This window comes from Drosophila elegans, unplaced genomic scaffold (assembly GCF_018152505.1).
Source record: "Drosophila elegans isolate 14027-0461.03 unplaced genomic scaffold, ASM1815250v1 contig_476, whole genome shotgun sequence".
Taxonomy (NCBI): domain Eukaryota; kingdom Metazoa; phylum Arthropoda; class Insecta; order Diptera; family Drosophilidae; genus Drosophila; species Drosophila elegans.
This window is the reverse complement of record NW_024545863.1, coordinates 7,799,635-7,812,352: the sequence shown is the minus strand read 5'-3', so window position 1 is coordinate 7,812,352 and position 12,718 is coordinate 7,799,635. Positions and strand designations below refer to the sequence as shown.

General features: G+C 40.6%; 2 protein-coding genes across 8 annotated transcripts in view; both read left to right on the top strand.

The window, feature by feature from the left end:
• The window catches only part of LOC108140511 (sodium/potassium-transporting ATPase subunit alpha), a 28,066-nt gene extending 24,333 nt beyond the window's left edge, over nt 1-3,733 (top strand). For all 6 annotated transcript variants that reach the window (XM_017263299.2, XM_017263302.2, XM_017263298.2 and 3 more), the window contains 3 exons: nt 427-601; nt 1,024-1,256; nt 1,331-3,733. In XM_017263299.2, coding sequence (XP_017118788.1) covers nt 427-601; nt 1,024-1,256; nt 1,331-1,451 — 529 coding nt within the window. In that variant the 3' untranslated portion in view covers nt 1,452-3,733. The remainder of the gene's footprint in view (nt 1-426; nt 602-1,023; nt 1,257-1,330) is intronic.
• Nucleotides 3,734-5,733: 2,000 nt separating this feature from the next.
• The window catches only part of LOC108140551 (sodium/calcium exchanger 3), a 35,815-nt gene continuing 28,830 nt past the window's right edge, over nt 5,734-12,718 (top strand). The window contains exon 1 of one of the 2 annotated variants that reach the window (XM_017263405.2): nt 5,734-6,074. The gene's annotated coding sequence lies outside the window, so the exon portion shown is untranslated. Of the gene's footprint in view, nt 6,665-12,718 lie in introns of both variants that reach the window. The other variant, XM_017263403.2, reaches the window with a different exon arrangement.

Sequence of the window (12,718 nt, the reverse complement as noted above, 5' to 3'; positions counted from 1 at the left end):
AACATCGATCTAACTGACTAACCCCGAGTACGGATTAGTACTCGGATCGAGGACTCTACGGACAGTTGCGGTCCTTGGGCAGGGGTTTTGTTCCTCCCTAAGTGTTTTGTGTTTGTTTTACGTGTTCTTCCCTTCTATCTTCCTGTGTGCAAATTTTCAAACATTTATTGCCTTTCCACAAAGAATTATACGCCCTTAAAGTTCGACGACAAACAAAATCCTTGGCCAAGCCGCGCATGTTCCTGTCACAGTCCGATGCCCGAAACTTTACCGCTAGCCAAACCGTAACGAGAAGTGTCTTGCGTCCTGAAAAACAAACCAAACCCCACACAAAAAGAAAAACTGCAGCCTGCTTTTGAGAGTTGTCTAACGAGATTTGCTTGTTTCTCCCCACTTCCACCTTACCCCGCCCCTTCACTAACCCAGGTTGATTTCGATGGCCTACGGACAGATCGGAATGATCCAAGCCGCCGCCGGATTCTTTGTGTACTTTGTCATCATGGCTGAGAACGGCTTCTTGCCCAGGAAACTGTTTGGCATTCGGAAGATGTGGGACTCTAAGGCCGTCAACGATCTAACTGACTCCTACGGACAAGAATGGGTAAGTTGGTATCTAAACTCTTATATTTACCTGCAAGTTTTTTTTTATTGATCCAAAGCATTGCCATGATTATACGATCATAAATATATATTGTATATTGGTTTTTTTTATATGTGATGCAACTCATTCTTACAATTTTGAAATAAAAACGAGTTTTACAAATACAAATTATATATTTCAAAAGCATTGGTTAACGAAATCCATCTTTCACAAATTACTTGTTCGTACAAGCATCAACAAAAAAATAAAAATAAATCAGCAAAAGATTAATGATTAATGATTTAAATAGTCGCTTCCGAGAAGATGCAAATTACGAAATTTTAAATGTATATAATATGATAAATATTTGAATAGCTAACCAAAAACGGTTTTTATGAACATATTGGTGAAGCAGTTCTAATTGTATTTCCTTACTTCAATAGACCTACCGCGACCGCAAGACCTTGGAGTACACCTGCCACACGGCCTTCTTTATCTCGATTGTGGTTGTGCAATGGGCCGATCTGATCATCTGTAAGACGCGTCGTAACTCCATCTTCCAGCAGGGCATGCGCAACTGGGCTTTGAACTTTGGCCTCATCTTCGAAACCGTGCTGGCCGCGTTCCTCTCGTACTGCCCGGGCATGGAGAAGGGTCTGCGCATGTACCCCCTAAAGTGAGTGATCCTGAAGAGGTTGAAACGCTTTAAAGGTGTCTAAATAATGATCATTTATTCCCTTGAAAACCTAGACTCGTCTGGTGGTTCCCGGCTATTCCATTTGCGCTGGCCATCTTCATCTATGACGAGACCCGTCGCTTCTACTTGCGTCGCAACCCCGGAGGCTGGTTGGAGCAGGAGACATACTATTAAACACCCACACTGCTACACTCCCACACACACAGCCACATGTTCCCACACAACCACACAGAAACACACCCACAGCCTCAGCCACAGGGAGAAACACCCAGAAACTATGGAGAGCAACAAATAGTAATGTTTATGAACCACAAAATCCACACAACCACAGTAATAGCAACAGCAGCAGCAGCAACGGCAACAACAACAGCTACAGATAGCTACGGCAGAAACATATTACGATATATTTTATTTTTTTAATTTAATTATTTAAAGTAACCGAGGAGAAACAAAAATGCAAGCGATAATTATTTTAAACGTTAAGTAAATTTAAATTATAAATTAAAGCTAAAAATAAGATTTAAATAAAGTATAAATGAAAATAAAACAAAACAAAACAAAAACGAACAACAATTTCGAAGCAAACACCAATCACAACCAGACAAGAACAACCAGTAACTAAGCAAACAGTAACAACACCATGTTTTTAGTAAAATTATTAACGTAACGAGCTGGATTAAACGATTATTTAAGCCGAAGCTTATCTATACAATAACAAGATCCCAAAAGAAAAGCTAGAGGCATTCTCAAACACACTCACACTCGCACAGACACACTCACAAACACCTACACACACCGATACACAACGCATGACGAGACAAAGTATATAAGAAGTTTAGAGAAATTATAAAACGAAATAAATAAAAAAGTAAAAGAGGAAAATAAAACAATGAAAAACCTTAGCGTAGTTACCAATTAAGCCGTGAAGAGTAAACCCCAATAAAAACCACAACAACCAAAAACAAAAAATGAACAGAACTTAATTTGCAAACTTGTGTGTGAAAACGCAGCTTAGCGCAGAAGAACGAAATATATATATAAACAGAAAAACCACAAGACAAAATGTGAACCGACACGAGGTATATAATTGTTTATATATATACACACATATATTATATGGAAAATTTGATTATATAAATGGAGCTATACAATACACCAAAAAACAAAAAAAAACCAAAACAGAAAAAGAAAAAGAAAAACAAAATTGAATCCTTAACGAAATCGACGAATCTGCGCCGGAGATGGGTCCCTGAGCGATGTTTGGAGGCCCGCCGGCTATTCGCGGAGAATCTGCAGAGAAGAGTTCGTTAAAATCTAAAGAAACCAACTAAATGTTTATAAATAAACTCCTTAAACCAATTGACATGCAATATTATGCTTTGTGTGCATTTAAGCCCAAAAGAACCGATGCAGAGATACGGAGGGGTTAAGTCCCCCGATTTCGATGTCGAGATAAAGATATCGTTACCGAAACCTAGCCCCAGAACAAAAAACAAAACAAAACCAAACAAAATACAAAAAGGCGCCCTCAAAATAAATGTTTGTAAGTTTTACACGGCACAGCGCCCCAAAATGGGGCAAGCCCAAGGCAGTATTGTGTTTACTTTTTTCTTTGTTTTTATCGCTTTCCCCGCCCGCACACGCCTCCCCAAAAGCAAACACACACATAAACACTGGCGCAGAGGCAGTAACGAACGGTTGAGCGGTCAAATTGTTGGCCACCCACATTGAAATTCAACGAATTACAAAGCTTGGCATTGTCGTTATCAAATGAGTGGGTCTGACACAGCGGCCGCTGGCTAATTGAGATATCTGAACTGTGAGAAATGAATCAGAAAGCGATATATGTGGATATTCAATAAGATCGGCTAGAACAACCGACAGTCACACCCACGCAGAGAGATACGCCCAGGCATACGAGTTTGATTCGCTGCTGTTTTTGTTTTCCAACTGTCTTGTTTTCTAACTTAGTGAATATGATCATTAGCATTGGAGATAACGATAATTATGGCATGTTAGTTATGAAAGAAAATGAAAAACTAAACAAAATTATTATTATTAGTTGTTAACAAATTATATTGAATAATTAATAATATTGATCGATGGATGCTGATGTGAAAGAGATATGATACTAAACTAAAAAACGAAGCAAAACAAAAGAAAAACCAAACGAGGACAAAAACAAAAGATAAATAACTCATAATATGGACTACAAATATTTATAAACAAATGCAGAATTATATAAACGTTCGATGGTAAAAGCAAGAACTTGAAACAAAAATAAAACCACACAAAATTTGTCAACAACACGCAGAAGTAAAAATTTGCATGTAACAACAAAACAATGAGTAAACATTTTTAATTTTTTGTTCTTTCGCCCTCCGCTGTAAATGTATTTGTAGATTTAAACAATGATTAAAATAAAAAACTACATAAATAAAACTTAAAAAAAACAATTCAAGATGTTTTATTCCCAAATGTATTTCGGTGTTCTTTAATTAAATTAAGGAAAATGTTAAAAGAGAACAAACAACTTGGTAAACTTTAATTTTCTATCCTTTAGATTAAATTTTATCCGTCTAAAATGACTTACTTAGGCAATATGGACTTTAATAGCACATATATCTTAAATTGTTATTCCGTAAACGTTCCATCTTTTTACGATCTCATTAATTCATCCACTGAATTGAATTGTCATCTTCAATCAAAAAAATCGCGACATTTTAATGCCTACACACAAACTGGAAACGGGGCTATAAACATAAATATATTGCTCATACGCCCGGTGTGCACCCCGGCCGAATGAGTTCATGTCCGTAACGAATACAAATAGAAAGGCGCACAACAAAAAAATGGAAGCCAAATTCAAAGGCAGAAAAGGTTGTGAGCACACACTTGCACACTCCCAATGTTTTCAATACTTGTTTGTGTGTCTGTACCTACGGCTGTATTTACAGCAATGGCATGCAGCTTTTGCTTCTTTTTCGTTGTTGCCATTGCTAGGCTATGGCCTAGGAGGTCGCTGCGACAGCGGCAACATTTGGGTCTTATTAATTTCCGTTTTGCTTATTTATTTTTACGACGCCTCGCACAGCTCGCAATTCGCAGTTCGCTCCCCGTCCGCCGCCGAACTGTCGGGGTCCCCAACGCATACGCAGACGCCATCGCTAAAAGAGCATTTGTTCGGGATTCCACATTTGAAGGCACTGCGATGCCCTACGACACCGTGGCCGGGCATGAGTGGGATTTCTGTAATAAATATAATATGCCTATATATTTAATAATTACTGATAATAGATCCATGTTAAAGATTGTTGTATCCCAGTGTACATTTCATAATATTTTCATTTGGTTTTCTATCAGTTTTCCATGTTGTATTTATAATAATTTTGTAATTTTTTAAAGAACATCGCTTTAACTAAGACATCTTTAAGACTACATATGTTATCCATCAATTGATTGGCATTTCTTTGGAAAGCTCAAATTTCATATAATTAATGTAGAAACACACACAAAATATAAAATATTAATTTTAATATATCCATATTCCGTTTTTATTCATTTTGTTCAAATTAATGTGTATTAAGTTTTTATTGTTGGATAAACTAAGGCAAGACAATTATAATATATACTGAGAGTGCATAATTTATTTTTATTTTAAACGTGTTGTTGAATAAAAAAAACCAGCAATTATTTCGTAATCAACTAAATGCAAATTATACAGAGAGAACGCTATTTTTCGGTTGTACTCCTATCAATTAGGTTATTGTTAAAAGTTGACAGCAGACAGTCAGTCTGAAATATTTTAAATCAGGTTTAGTTTGTATACCACGTACTTTTAGTACAAAAAATAAATTAGCGTATAAAATTGTTTAACACGTCCTGTTTAAAACTAGCTACTAAAATATATGTTACGTCAAGATAGTTTGGCTAATAAATAATTATTATTAAGTCAAACTACCATAGCTTAATTTAAAACTTTTTTAGTGTATTGTTGATAGACCGTGCCTGCAGTATAGGGTATATATGGACTCAGCAAAAACTTTTTCCAACCGACTTAACACGGGCGTCAAAAACTTACGCGCTTGCTTGTCTAAGACAGCGGGTGGCGGGGTTTTGGGTGGTGGTGGTGCTGCTTCTAAGGGGTGGTGTTGGCCCCAACGCCTCGAACTCTGATCCCCCTGTCAAATGCGCCACTGCACCGAGAGAAAACTGGGAAACCGAACCAAGGAGAGCGGAGAGTGAAGCGGCGGCGGCGAGAGAGCGACGCAGTGTTGTTATCGGCTAACCCGTGTTCCATTGCCGTTCCGTTCCTTATCCTGTGCACTCGGTATCCTTATCTTTCGACCTCTCCCCCGCCGCTCGGCTGCGCTTCGTGCGCCCTTCGGCTCGCACTCGGTTTTTCAGAGGCAATCGGCCAGTCGGCCAGTCGGTTAGTGGCTCGCTTCGCAGGTTAGTCTTTCATTATCCGGCGTATGAGCGTGTAACGTTTTTCCCGTGATTTCCACACGCAGCAGCGGAAATTACAACAACAACAACAACAGCAGCACGAACAAGAACAACCAAAACAATAACACCAACAATAAAAGAGAGCAGCGGCAAACGGTTTTTTGCTGCGCTTCTCCTATTTTAAGTGCCGAGCGTTTTACTATTTTTACTACACAACAATACACACAGATGCAGAGGTATTTGCTGGTGTGAGTTGTGTTAGGAAAAACAATAAAAACAAAAACAGTGTTAAATGCTAGTGAAATGATCTTCCATAAATAAAATTTGAAATAAATTTGAGAAAATAATGTAAGTGAAAATGCCAAGAAATTGCAGCAGTAGCAGCAGCAAGAAAAGCACCAACGATGTTGAAGAGCCGAAACTAGGCTAAATATCTTTGCATACTTTTGGGAAAGTTGTGCGGCACTTACAGACACACACACACACATACACACAAACGTGAATAACGGCAGGACCTGCGCCTGCGGTCGCCGACATTTGAACCTGTTTTCTGACCGTTGACCGCCGACCACCGAGCGTCGCACCGGCCACCGCTTCTCACTTTTGGCAAAGCGAACTGCAGCTGCCGCTGCCGCTGCCGAGCCTGTGCCTGAGCCTCTAAAAAGGAAAAAGGATAAAGGAAAATGTGCACAAAAACTGCATAGACCCACAAAATCAGGCGAAAGCACGGGTGAAAGCACGGGCGAAAGAGTTCAGAGTGGTCCGGTTCAACAGCCTCCGGGTGTTCGTGGCAAGCTCAACTGCAAATTCGGCGGCAGCTTCGTGTATCTGTGTGTCTGTATCTGCAGCTGCAGCTCTGCAGCGGCGAAAATTGTGTCAGCAGCATCGGCAGCGGATCCTGCAGCTCGCCAGACTGGCGCCACCATCCTTGATTGCCGGTAATGTATTCAGTTTTGCCCGCTTCAAGCTTGGCTCACACTTTACTTCAACTCATACGCCCCGTCGACATTACGCATACGGCCCGTGTGTGTGCGGGCGGTCTTACCTTGACAACGAACGGGGGCAGTCCGTGACAATCGTCAGTTTGTTTTCCGTTTTCGTTTCGTTTCGTTTCTTTTTGCTATCGATTAAGCCCGCCGAGGCCCCTCGTCTTGCCAGTTGTCCTTTGTCTGCGAATTAGCGACAACTTCTGGGCCATGCAGCACATGGCTTTGTCCACCGTCTTTTGTCTAACGCCTAATTGAGTCTTTTGCGCGACTCAAAAGACATGCATCACCGCAGAGGAAAACAAAAGTGTTTACCCTTGCAGGACGTTGACTATACTAAGTTTAACTCTAACAATACCTTAATTTCACTTGTTCTTCTTGAGCCCCAATAACCAGGACCTTAGGAAATATTTATGCAAACATAAAATTGAGATTTACATGTTTAATGTTAGCCATCAAGCAAACATGTGAGTTAGGTTTTGCATAGCTATTTGATAAAATGGTATTACTCACTGCTAGGGTATTAAAAGACATAGCCAAGGAAAGCAATCAACACGGGGGCGAGTAAACAATTGAAAAGCGGAGCACTCGCGACTCCAGTCAAGTCTGCCAGCCACTTGAGTTTTTCCGTCACGTTTCGTTCCCATCATAGTTGCGAGGGTGGGCAGTGGGATTTGCCTTTGTCAATATCACTCAAACTGTTCGCTTCACTCGCCTGACATTTGCTTACCATTTCAGTTTAGAGTTCACTTTGTGTCCCTTTGTACAAATAAAAAGCCACTCATTCATTTATGGGACTCCATTCACTGGCCAGTGAATGGAATGGAAGGAATTTGTCAATTCGACACAAATGCAGGACTCCCAGAAGTTTCAATAGAATTGTGTTTGGGATCTCATATCTTATCAATCTAAATGGCGGCAATTAGCAACTAATCAATCAAGTACCTAATCATCAGCATGACTCGAAGCACTCGAAAGACTTTCGGTTTTTTGATAAGATTCATAGGTCAGTCTATTTAAAATTGAGTGTTCAGCTTGTCGAGGCAAGTACAGAAGATCCAAAGAGACAGCATTTTGGGGAAATTAATTTAATGTATGGCTTCGCCAATTAAAAGCAACAGACCACAGCATAACCGCAGCACAACTCCCAAATGAAAATTCAGCGCTTTAAAGGCTTAGAGCAAAGTGGCAGGCACTCAAAAGCTTATGCCATGCATACGTAGCAGCCACAAACAGTGGCGAAACTTGGTATTTTTTTTGTGAGAGCTCCAACTTTTCCAACTAACAAAAAAAAAGCCGCGCACATGTGTACATAAAAGAAACCAGAGGAAGAAAACTGCAAATAACAAGATTTTGGTCATGTTTGATTCATGAAACCGGCAGCAGCTACCAACCCCTAACCCAATTGAACAACAATAGGGGAAAGAAATTTGCAGTTGCAGGTGCATTGGCCATGGCACTTGAAAGCCAACAATTCACACAATGCCGCAGAATCAGCAGCTTCATCTTTGCCGGTAAAAAATAAAAACCGAAAAAAGGATCCATATGAATGTAAAGTTTATGCAGGACTCTGATGCAGTAGAGTTAATCCTACGTCTGAGAATACAAAAAATCGCCAGCTATGGGGCTTTTTGTTCTTCATATTTTCTGTCTAGATTTACCGTGTGTGTGCCATCAAATTGCGCATACGCCCCGTAAACCGTCGAGGTGGTCAGATCTGCAGGCAGTTTGCTTAAGGCCAGCGAGCCATAAAGAATACAGAGAAATGCTGAAATAAGGCTTATTTCTAAGCCAGCCAAGTCGAGCATTAAATGCAAGCAGCATTCTGGGAAAAATACGCGAAGTTTGCTTCTTGATAAACCCAGAGCGGCAATTAAATTGTGACTGCTATGGCGGCACAGGCGGAGAATATATAAATTAAAAGAGATAAAAATTCCATAAAGAGGACGAAAAAAATTAAAAAGAAAGAGGAAAAGGAAAAGGAAAAGGCAGAGGCAGAGTCAATAAATAACGAAAAAACAGCTGAAAAGGAGGACAGGGAACGGCAGAATCACAAAATGGCGGCAGTGGCGTTGACAGGCGAGCCTTAAGTCAACTTTTGTGGCGAAAACAAAAGACGCGCGAAAAGAACAAGATATTGGGATATCTAAATTACCGTTGTCACGCACCTAAGCACACAAACATTCGCAACACATACACATAGCAATGTCGGCTTTGTGTCAGCACGGAAACCAAAGTGAAAACCTTTCATTTCGTTTTCCCCCCATCCTCTTTTAGATGGTCGAGATCCATTGACTGTGCGAACAAAGGCCAAGGAAATGATAATTTTCCGCTTAACAGCCACAGAAACACCCACACTCACACACTCGTGCGAACGTGTGTAAATGTGTGTGTGTGTGGATTTGGTTGTCGAAATAAATTGCCAAGAAATGAAATTGAAACGCTTTCAATTAACTCTTCACATTGGGTAGTACTTAATCCTTGTCACATTGGCTTGAACTCTCAGTCTGGTTTCAATTAAGACAAAGTGACGCGTGTCTGCAATATTCACCAAGAGCCAAGGCGGCAAAGGGCATAATCAGGTGCGTAAAGGTGAATAATTTAAAAGTGAAGGGGGAGCATCTCAGAGATACGAGCCGGATAATAAACATGTCAGGAAAATCTTCATGTGGACCCGTTCGAACTTAATTTCCATTTCATTTTTCCTCATTAATTTGAGGTCCTTTTTCTGCCTCTGCCTTCAAAAAAGCCTTGCCTCCTGACCCTATTCGTTCCGCACCAAAACTACATAGATACACTAACAAAATTAATAGCTTTTTAGGGAAAAGCAGTTATTAAAAATTAAAAATTTTCAATTTTTATAGAAAATCAAACTTTATAAATTATCTCAACGTTCTTAGTTCTGCGAAACATACAAAATATTCTTTAAACTAATTATATCTTAGTGTTGTGCCGTGTCAGTGCAACTAAACTGGTATTTTAAATTATATTCTTAATTTTCAATTTAAAAAAGATGAGATTTTAAAAAATTACTTGATCAATTTTTGCTAAGCCTCTCGGACTAAATTATAGTAAATTAAGAAAACTCCTTTCTTTAAGTAGAAGTTTCTTTAAGTGGAAGTTATAAAAGGAATCAAAATGTAGATCTTATATCTTCAACGGATTTTGCTCAGTTTAGTATTTAGTAAGCTGGGGGCGCCATTTTGGCTCTGTTTGCCGCCTCTAATGGATTTCCAAGGCGGAGCATAACAATTTGTTTCTGGGCCGAAACTGTTGCTCTGGCCGGGAAGCCTGCCACAATGATTATTACGATGATAACGACAGCGACGATGTTGATGATGATGGCTCTGGGATAATATGATTTTTCCCAGCGATTTTGAGGCAGCCTGTAAAATCATTGCCGTTTTCGTGCCAAGGCAAGCATACAAATTACATGACAATGGCAAGAGCAGCACAGTGTTTGTCGGCTATGAGGAGAGCAACCGTTCCGCAAATCAGCGACAAACTTTGGGGGGAAAAAAAAACTAAAATCATTTGGCAAAATGTTTGCTTTGCTGATTGGCCACGGCTTAATCAAGCTGTGCGTCAACGTTTTCATTGAACGATTGATTGATTGATGCACTGACCGATTGCTAGTTTTTTCCCGCCTCTGGGCAAACAACTGGTCAACCATCCATCACCCACCATCGAGGACCAGCAGCGGAACCTTCTGCTGACACACACGGCAAATTGTCGAGTCCAGTCGCAACTCTTTGGCAAACACAATTGGCCTGCTTGTTTCAGTTAAAGTTTTTCCAGGGGGGCTGGGGAGCTGGGAAAGCCCGTGCGGAAGCCGAACCGCAGCAAATAGTTTGTGCCACCCGCCCGCCCACTTGATATGGCTGTGGCGAACAACTCTAACAACGCTATCTAAACCAACTTTGGAATGTCGGGGCCTCGACTCCTCCGCGTTCAGCAACACCCGCTTGAAGTGAAAACTGGTTTGAGGATGGAAAATCAATAGCAGCCTTGCGACATGCCCACGCTCACATTTATGCGGCACGCAGCTGCTGGCCCCCACTCCCTATTTCCCCCATTTTCCATTTTCCAACTCCATCTGCCGTTGCTTCAGTCCGTAAATCATGGCCAGCAAGTGATAATATCGTGCCCGAAATCTCGACTATTTGACACTGTTCGCGAGCTGTGCGATTATTCATCGAAACTATGCTTATCTCATAGAATATTGTTTTAAGCATTGAAAGCAATAGAGAAAACTACGGCAAGTAGTTTAAGTAGTATACATTCCCATATATTTTCCAACTTAATGGCCTAGGGGATTGTTTGGAGAGCACTGTTAATTGTTATTTATGAAAGCGTTATGCCCCAGATTGGCTGTTGTGAAAAGAGTGTTTGCTTGACAACTGACATTAACTTCAGCTAGATGACTGCATGTTCGTTTCGGGACAATGGAAGCCCTACAAGAAAATACTATTAGTCAGGGCGAGACGTGACTAATGTTCACCAAGGTAAGGACCTCAAGTTGTTTTTCGAGCAGTATATTTGCAGATTAATGGAAATCCCCAATGACCTTTCCTGCGTGTATTTGCTGCATCCGAAGCTCAGTGCCAGTCTATGGTGTAGTACCCTGGCAAATGCTATGCTGTGCTGTGGTTTGCTGACATTCAAGTCCCATGCGATTTCAAATCAAATCAATGTCAATGCCAGCCATAGTTGATGGCTGCTCGCGATGCGATGGATGTGATACTGGCCTTGATTGCGCTGCCTGATTGCCATTGACCAGTGATGTGAGTCCGCCAAGGCAGATATGGAATCGCATAATTGACAGGCCAACAGGCAAGCGACCGGGAATGTGTAGTCTACTTTCAGGCAGGCTGGCTAAAAGCCTGTTTTCGGTGACACGATAATTTACGCCTTGTTGCGTCCACTTCGCAGTCAAGTGGCAAGCTCACGCCCACTCAGTCCAAAATAGTTTCAGTAATACACACAGAAAAGAATACTAAGACTTGTATTTGTTATGCTATTAAAAGTTATTAATTCTCGGAATAACAAAGACTGAAGGTTTTACATTGATAGGGCCCTATAAACCACTTCATTTGTTAATTTTTTTTACTTTGTTTTAATCCCAAGGAATTGGCAATCAGTAGATTTAAGTGGAATGCGGGGTTCTAAAATAAAATAATACAAAGCGTTATTTTGAGACTTGTAAACTTAATCAGTTGCAAAGTGATGTAAAGGCTTAAACCTTAATTTTCCCGCAGTGCAAAAACTTTCGCTAAACACCCGACTATTTAAATCTTAACCCAGAGCCATGTCCTCTGCTTTGTGTGCGTATCCTTGCAGAAGTGTGAAATACAGATATAAATAAATAAAAATGCTCAAAACTCACACACTCGCACTCATTCTAAGGGCGACAGACATAAAAAAGGATATTGTTAAATAATAAACAGTTTACGCTCTGACAACATACAACAGGCGTGAAATTGAAATGCGGTGGGGGCGTGGCCGTTCAACTGTCAACACAAAATGATACACATCTGCACCACCACATCCACATATACACACACTCGCACCAGATAAGAACCCACACACACAAAGAAACCACCACACCATACCACTCACAAGTTTTGTGACAAGAAGGCATTTCAAATCGACGATTCGAATAACGACCGTCATCAAACTTGTTGTTATAACGTCGCAGCTACAGCAACAAGGACAATATGAAAATGTCGCCAATAACCGGGGGGATAAAATATGCTGACATCGCCAACTGTTCCCACTCGGTGCCGTATTAAACATGTCATTTGACGTTCCTGGATTCGAGCACCGAACACCGAACACCGAAACCTGTCTGACATCCCCTTGTTAGCATAACGAATCTAAATACCTCTGTCACGGAAGCCTGACAAATCTAGTCCCTGAAACAAAGCCCCTACAAAGGACATAGCAAACTACAGCGATCCCTATCTGCCAGTGAAATGGATTCAACACCGTTCAAAGGGGGTTTTT